Source organism: Felis catus, chromosome F1, assembly GCF_018350175.1.
Source record: "Felis catus isolate Fca126 chromosome F1, F.catus_Fca126_mat1.0, whole genome shotgun sequence".
NCBI lineage: Eukaryota > Metazoa > Chordata > Mammalia > Carnivora > Felidae > Felis > Felis catus.
In genome coordinates, this window is record NC_058384.1 from 24,565,762 (window position 1) to 24,582,172 (window position 16,411).

General features: G+C 49.1%; 1 protein-coding gene across 2 annotated transcripts in view; it reads left to right on the top strand.

Annotated features, from left to right (window-relative positions):
* The window catches only part of NCF2 (neutrophil cytosolic factor 2), a 34,091-nt gene that overhangs the window by 16,531 nt on the left and 1,149 nt on the right, over window positions 1–16,411 (top strand). For both annotated transcript variants that reach the window (XM_003999260.6, XM_045049095.1), the window contains exons 5-14: window positions 102–209; window positions 1,746–1,805; window positions 3,211–3,254; window positions 4,980–5,121; window positions 5,344–5,412; window positions 6,416–6,491; window positions 8,397–8,422; window positions 8,815–8,966; window positions 9,077–9,188; window positions 13,719–13,896. In XM_003999260.6, the coding sequence (XP_003999309.1) occupies window positions 102–209; window positions 1,746–1,805; window positions 3,211–3,254; window positions 4,980–5,121; window positions 5,344–5,412; window positions 6,416–6,491; window positions 8,397–8,422; window positions 8,815–8,966; window positions 9,077–9,188; window positions 13,719–13,896 (967 nt within the window). The remainder of the gene's footprint in view (window positions 1–101; window positions 210–1,745; window positions 1,806–3,210; window positions 3,255–4,979; window positions 5,122–5,343; window positions 5,413–6,415; window positions 6,492–8,396; window positions 8,423–8,814; window positions 8,967–9,076; window positions 9,189–13,718; window positions 13,897–16,411) is intronic.

The following is a 16,411-nucleotide window of genomic DNA, read 5'->3' on the forward strand; positions in this document are numbered from 1 at the left end:
GAGGTTATCTCAGTGAATCTTTGCGTCTGTTCAGTGAGGGAGGCAGGACAAGCATCATTACCCCTGTTTCCCAGATAAGGAAATACCGTGCTGTGTTCTAGAAACAGAAGCTGTATGAGCCTGTGGTGATCCCTGTGGGCAGGCTGTTTCGACCAAACGAGAGGCAAGTGGCTCAGCTGGCCAAGAAGGATTACCTCGGCAAGGCGACAGTAAGTAGGCTCACTCAGCTTCCCCTGGGTCTTCTATGGGATGGGCCGTGCATGGACCAGGGTGGGACAGACTCCTGGGATGAGGGCACCCCCCTGGTGCTCTCCGTGGCCAGCAGGCAGCTAGAGACTGCTTCCGGTGTGGAGGTCTTGCAGAAAGGCAGGCAAACGCTTCTAGCTTCTTGTCTGCAAGTTCCTCTCATCCTGCCCTTCCAGCCTGACCCTGGGTGGGAGCCACAGGCTTAATCACAGTGTGTGCAGCTTGGGGGCTGAGCCAGTGGAAAGGAAACACAGCTATGAGGCCCTCAGTCAATGTGGAGGGAACATGTTAGTGAAACGGACCAGCATGGCATCCTCTTGGCTTGGTGCTCTTGATATCTCCACTTCTACAGCTCTATGGTTATGCTCCTTTGTAAACTGGGCTCCTTTAAATCCAGGTCTTAAATCCTCTCAGAAATGAGCCCGAGTGAGCCAGCAGTCCCCTTCCAGACCTGTACTTGGCTTTGACTTATCTGTAGGGCTAACGCTGCCCGGCTGGGTAGCTGGTTCTGGCAGAGCAGCAGAGCTCAGGGGCGCCTGGGTCAGTGGAACCACCCCTCAGCCCATCGGTGGATGAATGCATAGGCAACATGTGATATAGACATACAATGGAATAGCCATAGAAAGGAGTGAAGTACAGATATAAGTCATAGCATGGGTGAAACGTGAAAACATCACGCCATGTGAAAGAAGCCAGACACAAAAGCCACATGTTGCATAATTACCTTTATATGAACCATCTAGAATGGGTAAACGTACACAAATAGAAAGCAATTTGGTGATTGCCAGGTGCTAGCTAGAGAAGGATGTGCACTAACCACTTTGTGGGTGTGGCGTTTTTTGGGGGGTGAGGAAAATGACTGGGAACTAGGTAGAGGTGGTGGCTGTATAGGATTGTGAGTGTCCTAAACGCTACTGCATTGTCCACTTTAAAATGGTTCATTTTAGGGGCACCCAGGTGGCTCAGTTAGTTGAGTGTCCGACTTTGGCTCAGGTCATGATCTCACAGTTCACAAGTTCAAGCCCCGCATTGGGCTCTGTGCTGACAGCTCAGAGCCTGGAGCCTGCTTCAGATTCTGTCTGTCTGTTTGTCTGTCTCTCTCTCTGCCCCCTCCCCCGCCTTGCTTGTGCTCTGTCTCTCTCTCTCTCTCTCTCTGTCTCTCTGTCAAAAATAAATCAACATTAACAAAATGATAAATAAATAAATAATAAAATAAATGGTCAATTTTATATTATGTGAATTTCACCTCGATTAAAAAAAAAGAGAGCTAGAGTGAGAGCCTGTTGGGTTAGCAGGGCGGGGAAGGCACTAGTTACTTCAGTTTCTGGAACTTCTCACTCAGAGGGTCAACAATCCAACCCTTAGCCACTATCCACTCTGGGACCAGGCTCCGGTGAGAATGGATCCAGGGTGCGAGAAAGGAGGGATCTCGGGGAAAACCATGAGGCATGGGGAGACAGTGCTGGCAGGGCCCTTACACCTTCCTCCCTCGATTGCAGGTGGTGGCATCTGTGGTGGATCAAGACAGTTTCTCGGGGTTTGCCCCTCTGCAGCCACAGGTGAGGCAGCCCTGTCCTTCTCCCTGGATCCGGGTCTCCAGGACTCTCTGGAAACATCCAGCTGGGGAGAGTATTTGTGCTGAACTGCCTCATGTTAAGGGCTCCTTCAACTGACCTTTCATTGCTGCTGACGGTGTCTGCCTGGCCATTCTCGGTCACGGGTTCCGTGACTGTGAGGAGAATGAGGCAGTTTTAGGCTTAACCTCAAGTTCCCAGAAACCACCTCTCCTGCTTCCCCCCAATCCCAGTCTTCACTTCTCTGTGTTCTAAGAGAGCCTCTGTTGACAGTCTCTCCTGAAGCCTGGACTATTCTCTCAGGAAATTGAAAGGCAGGCTATAGAAGGCTTTTTGACGATGCCTCTTCTCAGACGCAGGGCCTAGTAGGGGACTCCGTGGGGCCTGGGGTCTGAGGCTGTGGGCTGGTCCCGCTCCATGCATCTGCCTATGTGCAGGGGATTCCCTCAGGAATGTGATGGGTGCCAGGAGGGAGCCGTTTTTCTGACCAATCTGGGCTCAGAGAGATGGTTCTGAGCGGACTGGATGACGTAAGGAGTCTAGAAATGTGAAGGCATTTCCATCCTTGTGAAGGGAAGAAGGGAAGACAGGCTGAGGAACACCTGAGCTGTTGCACTAGAGCCGTACTGGGCAGCACTAGCACAGGGAAGGGTTTCTGAGCGTGACAGCCGCACTCCAGGCTTCACACACCTGGTCACTCGGACGGCAGCACCGACAGCCTACCGGGATCAGAATGGCGGCCGCTAGCCCAGGATGTGACCAACGCTGGGGCTCTGGAGGGTGAGATGAGCAAAGGAGGCTAGAGAGATTCAGGATCCTTTGATTTGTTCCTTCACAAAGAAAGCCCCTGTGGAGGCCCCCTGGGCGTCAGAGCAGCAGAGACACCACAAGGAGGAAGAAGCCGGATCAGTGGGCTCCATGGTATTCAGTGTAGAACAGGGAACACGTTGAAAGGAGATTCCTGCCTGGTCAGTGGGTTCTGAGTTGATTTTAAATACCCACAAGTGTCACGTGATATAGCAGACATTAATTATAGAACAGAGCTTTTGGAAACTTTCCTAGGAAAGGGACCGAGCTCAAGGTCAAAAGCACCCCTCGTGACGCCATGTTGCTCTGGGACAGCTAAAATTCTCCAGAAACCAGGACTGGCTCAAGAGAAATTGCTGTGCTAGTGAAACTGTACCCAGGGCCTGGGGGGAGGGGTGATTTTCCAGTGTTTAGTCAAAGTACACTGTGCCCGTTCCCTAGACAGTGTTCTGAGCCAGCTAGAAATGCATTCTTTGATTTTCTGGTGTGGAAGAAGGCTCAAATTACCATTAACGGTCTGTTCTCGCCCCCACTCCTTCCCTTACTATCCTTCCCTTCTTCATTTCTCCTGAATGTTCCACAGGCAGCTGAACCTCCACCCAGACCCAAAACCCCAGAGATCTTCAGGTAAGTTAGATTTAGATCAGTGTGCAGACTATCTGAGCTCAAAGCCTGAACTGATGGCAATGAAAAGAGTGAAGAAGATGAAGCTGGGGTCAGGGTCTAAATCCTGCAGAACTTAGCCTAATACGTGGACTCTTTCTGTTTTCCGGCTTAGAACAGGGTGATGTAGGGGGAATGGGAGTCTTGGACTGTGATAGGGTTGACCACAGGGGTCTGGCTATAGCTACATGGTGTCCCTGTGCCCCCAGGTCAACGTGCACAGCCACCCACATAGCGAGGGTCATTGCTGAAGGGTGGCAGTCTGTGGAACATGTCCCTCTGGGGCCAGAACACTGACCAAAGGTTGGGGAGCCATTTTGCACCGGCAGCAGCGTCCTCAGAAGAGGCGGAGGCCATGGGGCGCCTGGGTGACTCAGTCGGTTAAGCGTCCGACTTCAGCTCAGGTCACGATCTCACGGTCCGTGAGTTCGAGCCCCGCGTCGGGCTCTGGGCTGATGGCCCAGAGCCTGGAGCCTGCTTCCGATTCTGTGTCTCCCTCTCTCTCTGCCCCTCCCCCGTTCATACTCTGTCTCTCTCTCTGTCTCAAAAATAAATAAACGTTAAAAAAAAAAAAAAGAAGAGGCGGAGGCCAGAGCTTTCGGGAGTCAGGCGCGCAGAGCGGGAAGCTAGGTAGTGTGTCCTTTCCCGAGTGGGCGTTTTTCACTCCCTATGGGCACGTGGTCTCTGGAGACGAGGAACGACTCAAGAAAAAGGAGCCATTCTTCTATAAGATGAGAAGCCAAGAATGACACAACTTACAGCTTTCTGAGGAATTTCCTCTAAGTAAGGAAGCAAGCCCGGCTCCCCTCCGCAATAAAGAAGGTGTTTTTGTGGGGTTTTTTTAACTGAAAAAAAGTACAACAGCAACTATAAAAATGAGGGGGCTGATGAACTCATTGCTAACTCTGCCTGCTGGAGGAGCCTGTCTCCCCTACATAGATAGCCCACTGTTTGGAAGCAGGAAACAGGGCTGAGGGGAAGGGGACAGAGGGGGAGCGAGAGGGAGCCACCAGCCAGAGCAGGTACATCACACAGCCCTGAAGCCAGTCCCGATGTCACACATTCCGAAGTGGCACAGATGGCACTCCCAGGGCCTCCGAGAGCAAAGTAGGTCTTGAAGAGATGGTAAAGGGACAGTGACATTGCCTAGCACACCACTGGGTGGTCTCGGGACACCTTTACACGTTCCCCACCCCCCGGAGCTGGTTTCCTGCTCTTCATTTCCTTCCGGCTGTGTGCCTGGCCCGCTGGCTGTGGCTCCGGGGCACTTGGCCTCCCTCCTCCCCACCCCCCTTTCTCACCCAGCTAGCCCTCACCTGCCCTCTGACTTGTGTGCTCCCCTTGTCACACTAGCCCTGTCTACCCCAGCTCAGACCAGAGGGCTGGCCAAGCACACCCGGGAAGCTTCCTTCTCGGAAGGGAAGGGAGGGCAAGGGGAGCAATGCCCGGCTGTCTTGCGTTGTCTTTTGTCTTTCATTGCTGTCCCACTGCCTCTAGGGTTATGGGGCGGGTTCACATGCAGTTTCCTGCCTGGTCCTGCTCAGGGTCCCAGAGGCAATAGATGTGGAGCTCGAGGGTGCCTGGAGCATGTCTCCCGGCCCCGTGTCCATTGTTGCTTGTCCCATAGAGCCGTGGGCGGGATGCAGTCCAGGCTGGATAGAGGACGGCATCTCACGTCTACCCCTGCAGGGCTCTGGAAGGGGAAGCCCACCGTGTGCTGTTTGGGTTTGTGCCTGAGACCGCAGAAGAGCTGCAGGTCATGCCAGGGAACATCGTTTTTGTCTTGAAGAAGGGCAATGATAACTGGGCTACGGTCATGTTCAACGGACAGGTATTCAGAGGACCCGGGGTGGTTCCTTTGGCCATGGGATCCTGGCAGCCAATGGCGGAGCTTTCTGAGGTGTCTGCTACCTCATTTGCCGACCAGCTACCTTCTTTTGCCCGTATACCCATCCCTCCCCCGCATCTCTGGACCCTGTGGCGGTATGGGTGCTATGGGTGCCGATGAACACACCCTTTTCCCCCTTTCTGATTTTGTGATGTTGCACCACAGAAGGGGCTCGTTCCCTGCAACTACCTTGAACCACTTGAGCTGCGGATCCATGCTCAGCAGCAGCCCCAGGTAACGTAGTGCCAAGGCCGGATCTGTTTTCTACCCGTTCCCCCCCCCCCCCCACCGACCTCTGCCCCACGACTGACAGGCCTCTCTGTGGAGGGGGGGAAGGGCGGTGTGGCAAAAGCGCTGTCCTTATTCACTCACTAGCACTGAGTCCACCTTGGGTTGGTGCCAGTGGCCCAGAGCTAGACCCTGGGGTGAAGGAAGGAAAACACCCAGATGTGCTAAGTGGAGACATCTGAGGGACCCGTTGTGCCCACCCACCTTTCTCCTCCTGGTCACGGGTGACTTGGGACCCAAAGCCTGTAGTATATGAAGGTTAGGTCTTCCCGGAAAAGTTCTCTTCACCTGGAGGAACAGTCAATGCGTTGGCTGGGGAAATCCCATTAAACAAGAGAAATCTGTTTTAGAGCATGAACTCACGGCATCAGAGATTGGGCCTTGCCAGCTTTCCCCTTCACTCCTCAAAGGCCTGCCCTTCTGCCAGGCCTGGTGAGTGGTCTTTGTTGGGTCTACTGTGCAGATGTCTGACAGCGGGGAACCTGTCTCTCTCTAGACTGTGCAACTGATTGTCCTCTGTGGGCTTGGCCCTCCCTGGTCAGAGCTACTATACCCAGATGGCTTTATGTTTTAAGCCATTAAAACATTTAAAATGTTTTAAATGCCACACAAATGAGAAATGGACCTTCTCCTTTGAAGGAGCAAGATGTGGAGTGCGAGGGGGAGCTAACACAAGCCTCGGGGGCCTCCCCCATCTCCAGCGGATTTCCAATGTGGTTGGGCAGTGAGGGCCTCTTAGGAGGGGGTCAGGGTTCTTCTTTCTACTGTTTCCACCAGGCCAACCCTGCCTCCCCTTTAACCAGCACTTTCCTTAGTCTCCCTGTTACCACCCCTCCAACTTTTAGGAAGCCATCTACATCTGGCTCCTTTCCATTTGGCCTCCCCCTGTCCCACTCCTAACTAAGAACTTTGTCTGAATGAAGGCTCTCACCCTCTCTGTCACCTCCAGGAGGAAGCCTCCCCAGATTCTGATATCCCAGCTCCTCCCAGTTCTGATGCTCCCGGAAGACCCCAGTTGCCACCAGGTTAGTGTCCTTGGAACAACATCCTTGGCCCGGGTGCAGGAATGCTCCAGACTACTTCCTGACGGAGTTGCTCTCCCAGGCTTCTGGGAGATTCTGGTTTCTTCTCCTCCCAACATGCCACTCAGCTTATGAACACATAGCCCCAGGGGCCCTCTCTCCTGCACCACCCACCCACCCAAAACATAGCAAACAGATGTCCTAGAACACCCATGGGGCTTGGGCAAATGTAGCTGGTTTCTGGGGGCCAGTGGAGTGTCCAACTCAAATAGTCACCGGACTCCTCAGTCATTAGGCACTGAAACCATGTCCCAAGAGAGAAGGTTGGAGTTATTACACGCATTTCCTTGGAAGGGGATGGAGAGGTTTTTTTCAAATGTCCAAGGAGGTCTATCTGGAAAAGAAACTGCTTTGCAGAGCCCTGAGGCATAGACAAAGAGCTAAGGGCAGATACGAAAGGGCCTTCTCCGGATGTATAGAGAGTGGTGCCTGGGGAAGGAGCTTTTGGTCACTAATAGAGTTTAAGCATTAAGCATTCTGGAGAAGGGTTTGGTAGAGATGCATTGAATAGATGGTTTGTCCAGATCCTGGATGGGTGGGTGTTATGCCTGCCAGTTCACCAGGACCCTTTCGGGTGCTCCCCACACTTCCAACTTTATTTTGAAAAACGTCAAAGCTACAGATCAAAAGTTGAAAAGTGTAGCACAATAAACACCAGAATACCTTTCACCTAAATTCACCAATTGTTAACGTTTTGTACCGTGTACTTGCTTCGCTCCCCACTCTCCCCTCTGAGACGCTCGAAAGGAACTTACAGACTCATGACATTTCACCCTACACTGGAGCATTAGCTCTACTCTTCTGCATAAGCGCAGCACAATCATTATGTCAAGGACATTGAACATTAACATAATATTATAGTGTATATTTCGTATTAAAATTTCTCTAATTACCTCTCAGATCACCCTCAGTTTTTTTGTTTTTATCTTTTCTGTCTAGGGGCCCAACAAGGATCACATATTAAGTTTTTTTTAATGTTTATTTTTGAGAGAGAGAGAGAGCGCGCGCGCGCAAGCAAGCGAGCGTGAGTGGGGGAGGGGCAGAGAGTGAGGGAGACCAAGAATCCAAAACAGCTCCAGGCTCTGAGCTGTCAGCACATGGGACTCGAACTCACAAACCATGAAATCATGACCTAAGCCGAAGTTGGACGCTTAGCCAACTGAGCCACCCAGGCGCCCCAACGATCACATATTAACCTAGAAAGATTTTATGAATATAGATTCCTAGGCCTTGGATTCTGATTTTTTAGGCCTAGAATTGGACCTGAGAATCTGTATTTCCAGAAAAAAAAAAAACCTTCCAAGGAATTCTAGTGGTTAGCTGGGTTTGAGATCAGTGGTTTTGATCATGTGCTCTTTCTAGTGAGTATCTTCATGCAGATTTCTCTTATATAAATTATGTGCATATTGCTTCATTAATATATTATGCACCTTAGGAAACATACACAAAAATAAAGGACAAGGTAAAAATAAGTGGTTCTAACGTTGCTTCTCGTGGCCCCTGGCTCATCTTGCACTCCCTGCTTTCATGAGTCCAGAGCCCACTGGTTTAACTGGACTTCGGGTCCCTGCTAACCCCATGCATTGCTGGGGACGTGCTGGTCCTCCAACACTTGCCTGTATGCTCCCCGTGGGCAGGGACTGGGTTCATTTGTGTGTTTGGGCTTCGTCTTGCCCATTTCCCTGCAGTGGGATTCCCCCACGGTTTATTAGGGTGAAGCATCACCCCGGAGTTCAAGGTAAGAAGCTGGTGTCCTGTTCTAAGAGGGTTCCCTTCTGTGTAAGTCAGGGGCTGGCCCAGAGTGTTCATTCACCATCTTCTTTTGTTTTACTTACCTTCTCCATTTAGGTCAAAAAGGAAAAGAAGAGTCCAAGGTAACCGTTTCTCCTTGCACTATTTCAAATGCTAGAGAAAGAAAAAGCTTAAGCTATCCACCATAAGCCTGTCTCCCTGGATTATAGAAAGAGTCCCAAAGGAAGGGTGGGTGAGCTAACACCACACGCCATCCTTGGGCTAGGCACCCCTCGACAACCGTCCCCGCCCAGTGCACGCATTTCCTACTGGCCTTCAGCCCGTGGGCCAGATCTTCTGGCCCGGAGGAATTCCCATCCAGGCCGGAGGGGTCTAGGGACTCTCTGAAAGTCCTCCCGCGGCTGTCGAGCCGGTGAGCTATTGGCCTCTCCCCACCACACCGAGTACTCCCCGTGAGCACACTCAGGACAGGCCTCGGACGCTCAGGAGTTCTCGTTGCTTCCTCTCCCCTCAGGAAGTAAAGCTCAGCATTCCCATGCCCTACACGCTCAAGGTGCACTTCAAGTACACGGTGGTCATGGAGACGCAGCCCGGGCTCCCCTACAGCCAGGTCCGGGACATGGTGTCTAAGAAACTGGAGCTCCTGCCGGAGCACACTCGGCTGAGGTGGGTCCACCCGCAGAGAGGGTGCAGCCGGGGGCCTGGCATGGGCCTGGAGGAGAGAAGAGAATTTGCACTGCTGTTCTCCGACGTGGTTCTCACTCCTGTCTCCCCAGCTACCGGCCTCGGGACAGCAATGAGCTGGTGCCCCTCTCGGAAGAGAACATGAAGGCTGCCTGGGCCCAGGTGAAAAACTACAGCCTGACTGTGTGGTGTGAGAACACAGTGGTGAGTGCGGCGAGCCCAAGGGCACCTGAGGTCGTGTCTGTACTGGGCCACTTCCTCAAGGACAGTCCACATTCCGACACTTACCGAGCGCTTCGGTGAGCCGGGCACTGTGCCTGGTGTTGAGGTTAGGGTGGCTAACACCTCTGCCTCCCTTTCACCTGGGGCTAGGGGCCCCGGATGCAGCCAGGAGAGGGGTCCCTACGGGAGAAGAGCAGGCCCAAGAATGCCCAGGAAGCCTCTCAGTCCTCTCTGCCAGCACCTGTAAATGAGCCAACGTTTAGGCCCATCACTCTCAAGCAAGGTGGGAATAAAATCCTAACTGAGGCTGAGCTCCTAGCCATTCTCCACTTCAAGTTTCCACGGGAAGAGCACTTGAGGCTGGAAGGTAATAGAGAGCATTTAGTTCACAAAGAGAGGACTTGGATAAACGTCCTACTAATAGGAAGCTTCTATTAGGAACTAACCACGTGCCATACGGTGTGCTAAGTGCACGCTGCGTATCCATCCTTACAGTCCCCGAAACTCTCGGAGGAACCGTCATCCCATCTTATAATGGAGGAGACAAGGCAAAGAGAGGTAACCTTGACCAAGAGTACCGCCCATCAGTAGAGGAGCAAGGGCTCGGTGGGTGGTTTGACTCCAGGGCCTGCCTACGTTCTTGGACACCTTTCTAGACCTCAGGGCCTAGAAAAGACTTAGCTGGAGTTAGGAGCAGAGTTAGAGGCTAGAAGTAGTGGCTACAAGTTAACACTCTTGACGGTCCCTTTGTCTCCAGGAGGGAAAAGTTGCCATTTCTTCTTGTTGTTGATGTTAATTCCTTCCCACAACCATGGCCCCTGAAAAGCATCCATCAACATACCTGTCAATGTACCAACACACTTTTTTTTGGTCTTTTATGTCATTTCATGTAAGTGGATGGTACAGTACATATATATTCCTACGAATATATATACTGTATGTATACATTTTTGTTTTATCACCCATTTCAATATATACTCTTCCATTTTTATATATACTTTTTTGTTGTAATAGTCCATTTTTTAAATGTTTGTTTTTGACAGAAAGTGTGTGTGTGTGTGAGTGCGTGCGCATGCACACAAGTAGGGTAGAGGCAGAGGAAGATGGGGGAAAGAGGATCCAAAGCGAACCTCAGTGCTGACAGCAGACAATCCGATGCAGGACTCAAACCCACAAACCATGAAATCATGACCCGAGCCGAAATCAGATGCTTAACCCACTGAGCCACCCAGACACCCCATAATCCCTTTCTTTTGATTGCTGATGGTATTGCTAAAAGGTATTCCATAGTATGAATACTACAATTTGTTTATTGATTCACCTCTTTGTGGATATTTGGATTGTTTCCAGCATTTGTCTATTTATTCTTCAACAAACATTTGCTGAACACTTCTGCTCTCCCTAGGCACTGGAGATATAAAAACTATTAAGGCATGGGATGCTTGGGTGGCTCAGCCGGTTAAGCATCTTAGTCCTTGATTTCTGCTCAGGTCGTGATTTCATGATTCATGAGTTACAGCCCTGGGTCGGGCTCTGTGCTGACAGCATGGAGCCTGCTTGGGATTCTCTCTCTCCCTCTCTCTGCCCCTCCCCTGCTTGCTCATGCACGTGTACACACACACACACACACACACACACACACACACACACACACTCTTTCTCTCTCTCTCTCTCTCTCTCAAAATAAATAGACTTAAAAAGAAAACTAGTAAGACATAGGCTCTTCTTGGGGGAAAATGCAGGGCATGTGTTAAGTAAACTGACAGAAATGCACGAATGGCGTACCGTTTTATAAGCACACGGGAAGCACTCTCACCCAAACATGTTGAAGGAAGGTGGGACAAGTCCGTAGTCTTCCTAGAGAAAATGATGCTGAAATCATCTGGAGGCTTAGCCTTAAAGTGATAAATAGCAATTAGCAAGGTGGAGGAAGTTAAGGCGCCTTATACAGATGGAAGGGCAGAGGGAAGACCCTAAGAGTCGGCAGTGGGTGAAGGGGGAGTCGGTGTTACTGGACACGACAGGGCGAGTGCCGGGAGACAGGTTGGCAAGGCAACAGGGCCACATGATGGAAAGCCTTGCATGCTGCTGCACTAGGATGAGGTTGTGAACAGGGGAGAAAGTAGGATGAATGACTGCTTGGGATGGAGGATTCTGGGGCATACGAGTAAAGCAGGGGGCTCTGTGAGGCTGGCCGGCCAGCAGACTTCCTCTGAGTACTCAGCTCCCCATGCATAGCCCTGACACTGGGGAGTCCTAACATAGTCAAGGAGACTCCCGTCTCCACTGACCAAAGCCATGGTCCTTCTGACACCTTCAGTTCTCCCCCCGCCTGCCGCCCCCACTAGCCCCGACTCCCTGTGTCCTGCTTTAGCATTTTTTTTTAAAGTTTATTTACTTTTTGATAGAGACAGAGAGCGCACAAGCAGGGCGGGTCAGAGAGTGAGGGAGAGAGAACCCCAAGCAGGCTCCACGCTGCCAGTGCGCAGAGCCCGAAGTGGGGCTTGAACCCACTAAACCGTGAGATCACGACCTGAGCCAAAATCAAGAGTTGGAAGCTTAACTGCCTGAGCCACCCAGGAGCTCCTGCTTTAGCATTTTTAGATGGCGGCATCTGCAGTTACAGCAGTAGGCAGTACAAAATTCAACAGGTCATGTGTGAACCCTTCGGAGAGCTACTGTTTTTCACCTACCATTGGATTTTGAGACTATGGAAATGACCACACTGGCCAAGCTATTCCAGACCACCCAGGCCTTGGGGCCCTGTGAGGGGAGTCCCTCCTCCACACCCTCTCATCCCCACAGCTGGGCAGGGGTTTCTGCTTAGTCATGGAAGGGTCTCTTTGGTAGGTTCTCACTGAAATCAAAGACGCATGTTTGCTGAGAAAGAAAAATGAGTAGGAGAGGAGGAGGCAAAGAAGGTGTGCCTGGAGGAAAGCCCTGTAGCTCTAGCCCCAGGTTGGTGGTATCTAAGAGCTCAGAAAATTGCCTTCAGGAAGTAGGGCCACTGGAGTGGCCTGGCTGGTGCCTCTGGCTGAGAGGCCGGGAGCCGGGACCCTGGGCAGGGGTGGGCGAGTGCTGGTGCAAGGGGTTCCCTTGGAAGTTTGAAAGGTCAGCCTAGGTTTTCAATTGTCCGTCTTGGGACTAATCCCTTCGGTATCGTCTTGAAAGGATTCTGCCTAGGAGCTGTGCCCTAAATGTGGCTTACTCCACTTCAAAGGTTTGTTTTTAATTATTGTCGATTTTTGTCCTTTGAAGAGAGCTCCAGTCTCATTAGTGGCTGTCCGGGGCTAACCCTCCCCAAATTCCCAGCACAGAGTCTTGCTGGCCCTCAGTCCAGCTTCAGAGGTCATTGCTGAATGTTCTTCATCACTGCCCCTTACTCTTGTTGGTGGCAAGTCAGGATGTTCTCATTCACTTACTAGAAGAGCAGGAAAATGAACTATCATTTAAAAATCTACTCTGTGCAGGAACACTTACCATTAACCAAGCTTAAATACTGAGGTGTGTGTGTGTGTGTGTGTGTGCACACACACACACACACACACACACACACACACTAATCCTCTCCCAGAGTGTTTAGTAACTGCCAGCTATTTCTATTCTACATCCTGTTGCTTCAGTCCTAGCCTCAATTTCAGGTAAGGAAACAAGTTCAGAGAGGTTACACTGCCTGCTCAGGGACACACAACGGGAAAGCAGTGGAGCCAAGATACAAAGCCAGGCCTTGGGACTCCGTAGGGCCATTTCTACCTTACTGTACTGCCTTTCTGTAAAAGGGATCTGCCAAGGCTGGAAGAAGCAACGTTAGGAAGTGAGATCTTTGAAGGGTCGGCACAGCATTTACCCTAGCAGGGTTTCTAATGTGGATTTGTTTGATTCTGATTCATTTCTTTAGAAACTACACCCCTCTTCTTTTCAACATTTTTGGCTCAAAAATGACCACAATGGTGACTAGGATGTGTAGCTACATAGACCAGAAAGCAAAGCCTTTTTCATGGCTTTGGGAAGAAGCTCTGCAGGGATTCTCAAACTTTATCAAGTGTGAGAATTACCTAGAGGGCTTGTTTAAATGCAGATTGCTGGGCCCCACAATTCCAGGAGTTTCTGATTTAATGATAGGTTTGGGACAGGACCAGAAATATACATTTCTAACAAAGTCCCTAGTGTTGTGGGTGCTGGGGAGAGGGTATTGGATTCAGAGTCAGACACCCAGGTTTGACTTTTGGTTCTGTCACTTGTGACTCAATCTCTGTTTTTCCATCTGCAGAGTAGTACCCTACTCTTTTCCAGAGTTACTGTAAGTTTCTGAAGATTTTAAGATTGTATAGGTTCCTGCAGACCTTTTAGGTTCATTTATCTGACCATCCAATGTTCATAAAGTGCATGTTAGGTCTATGCTAGGGACTGATCACAAATTTGCCTTTATAAGTTTATATCCCAGGTGCTACACTGACATTTCACCGATCTCTTTAGCGATGGTCAATGTTCACTGGCCTTTTATTATTTCAGGGTGACCAAGGCTTTCCTGACGAACCCAAGGAAAGTGAAAAATCTGAAGCTAATAACCAGACAACAGAACCTCAGCTTAAGGAAGGAGGCCAAGTGGTAGCACTCTTCAGTTATGAGGCTACCCAGCCAGAAGACCTGGAGTTTCAGGAAGGGGACATAATCCAGGTTATATCAATGGGTAAGTAGTACTCCTGGTTGACAGAAACTAATTTCTGTGTTGGCAGAAATAAATTCAAGGGAAGAGGGAAGTATTAACCATCTACAAACCAAACTTTAGCCAGTGCTTCCAATATCCTTCCTAGTTTTCAGCTGGAGGGAGGAAAATGGAATGTTCCACCTTTCTATCTGTTGCTCCATTGGGCAGGGAAGCAACAAATGGCAGACTTAGCTAACATTCTTCTTATTAAAGATGGCTATGTTTTGGAAGACATGTATTCTCATTTCCAGAGTTAACAAATTGGAAGGTGGCTCGGATCATTTTGCCTCTGCAGCAAGCCCTAAGGATACTTTTCTGCAAACCATAGTTCTTTGAATTGATGTATTTTTTGAAGGAGGAGGAGGAAAGAAGGGGGTAAATCTTGCCTCAAAAGAAGCTATTTGGCATTGCTTTGTGTCTGGTGATTTTCCTGATTCTGTTAGCAATCAAACACACTACAAATTGAAACAGTGTAAGTGGAGAGTTCTAACTTAGTGCTTCACAAACTTCAGTATGCCAAAACACCCTTGAAAGTTTGTTAAATACAATTCCTTGGCCCAGCAACTAGAGATTCTGATTCAGGTCTGGGCTGGGGCCCACAATTTTGAATTTCTAAGAAGCTTCCAGTGTGATGCTGGTCTACTGACCATGAGAAGCCCTTTTCTAACTCATGGTTTGACATAATCTTATTTCTCTACCTTGAAAGGTATAAGAGTCCCATCAAAAGCTTTGTTCAAAAACCAGAAATCTGCATTAGCAATGCAGAGTAGTGAAACCAAATACTATTACCAATTATAACGGAAAAATCCAAAAGATTTAAGAAATGAGATTTTAAAGTTAATGGGTAGTGAATATACAATTGTATGGCAACTAGCTCAAAATAGGAGTAATAAAAGAAAGAAACCGGGGACACTGACAGTGCAGATCTTCCAACAGGGGAGAATAGGGCTTAGTAACTCCCAGCACAATTTTTTAAAAGTTTATTTGAGAAAGCGAGAAAGAACAAGCCAGGGAAGGGTAGAGAGAGGGGGGACAGAGGATCTGAAGGTGGCTCTGTGCTGACAGCTGAGAGCCCAAAGCAGGGTTCGAACTCACGAACCATGAGATCATGATCTGACCTGAAGTCTGACGCTTAACTGACTGAGCCACCCAGGCACCCCCCCCCCCCCCATTCCAGCACCATTTTTTAAATGTCAGTATCAACCAACTAGCTACTTTGTCCAGTTTTTGTTGTTGTTTGGTGGGGGATGGGGTAAGGAGGAGATAAAAACTAGAGAACACACAGAAAAACCTTCTGGGTAGATAGGCTGAGAAAAAAGAAGGTGGCATATTCCTTATTGTGACATTGTAAATCAAAGCTGGTTTAATTCAGTTACGTACCCACAAAACAGTTTGAAATTTTATCAGACCACTCAAAGAGGAAACAATTCAGCATAAACAGTGGATTTACAGTGGGGTTGAGGGTGAGTTCAATCATATTCAACAGTTATGAAATGGCTTCATTCACAACGTTTCTCAAATTTTAATATGAACCACCTGGGAATCTTGTTAAAATGGATTCGATCAGGTTTTGGGTGGGCCCTGAGATTTGGCTTTTTTTTTTTTTAACCCTAAGATTTTAAGTAATCTCTACACTCAACGCGGGACTCAAACTCACAAACCCGAGATCAAGAGTCGTATGCTCTAACTGACTGAGCCAGCCAGGCACCCCTGAGATTTCTAGTATCCTCCTAGGATCCAAGACAAGCAAATACTCTAGTCCTTGAGTCACTCACATGCTAAGTGCAAAGGATCAAGGCAGTGGTTTGCAATTAGAATTACCTGGGGGGAACTTTAGAAAAAAACTGATGCTCAGCCACACCCCACATTAATTAGAGTTTCTGGGGACAGGATCCACACAGCATCTGATCTAGATGTCTTACATCCAAAGATGAACTTCTGAACTAGTTTCATGTTCTAGTAGATGGGCTTTGGAGTAGGTCAAACCTAAGATGCCTGGTATTTATTGGCAGAATTAACCCCGAACAAGCTATTAATCTCTCCAGGTCTCCTTTCCTGGATAATATCTACAATGGAGTTATTATGAAGTCTGAGTGTGTGTGCGTGTGTATCTAGAACAGTGCCTGTAACTTACTAAAGGCTCAAAACTGGAGCCATTAAGATCCATATGTTTTATAAACATGGACTAAACTCACGACTGGCTCTAACTCAATTCTTTGATCATTCACTAGTGGACTTTCATTATTAATAAACATTTGACCCTTGAACAACGCAGGGTTAGAGGTGCCAACACGCACCCCCCCAGGCGCAATCAAAAATCTGAGTAGAACTTTTGACTCTCCAAAAGGTCAATTGCCAATAGTCTGCTGTTGACCAGAAGCTTTAACGATAGCATAAACAGTTGGTAAACATACATTTTATATATGTAGTATAGACTGTATTCTTACAATAAAGCTAGAAAAAATGTTAAGAAAATCATAAGGAAAATACATTTACA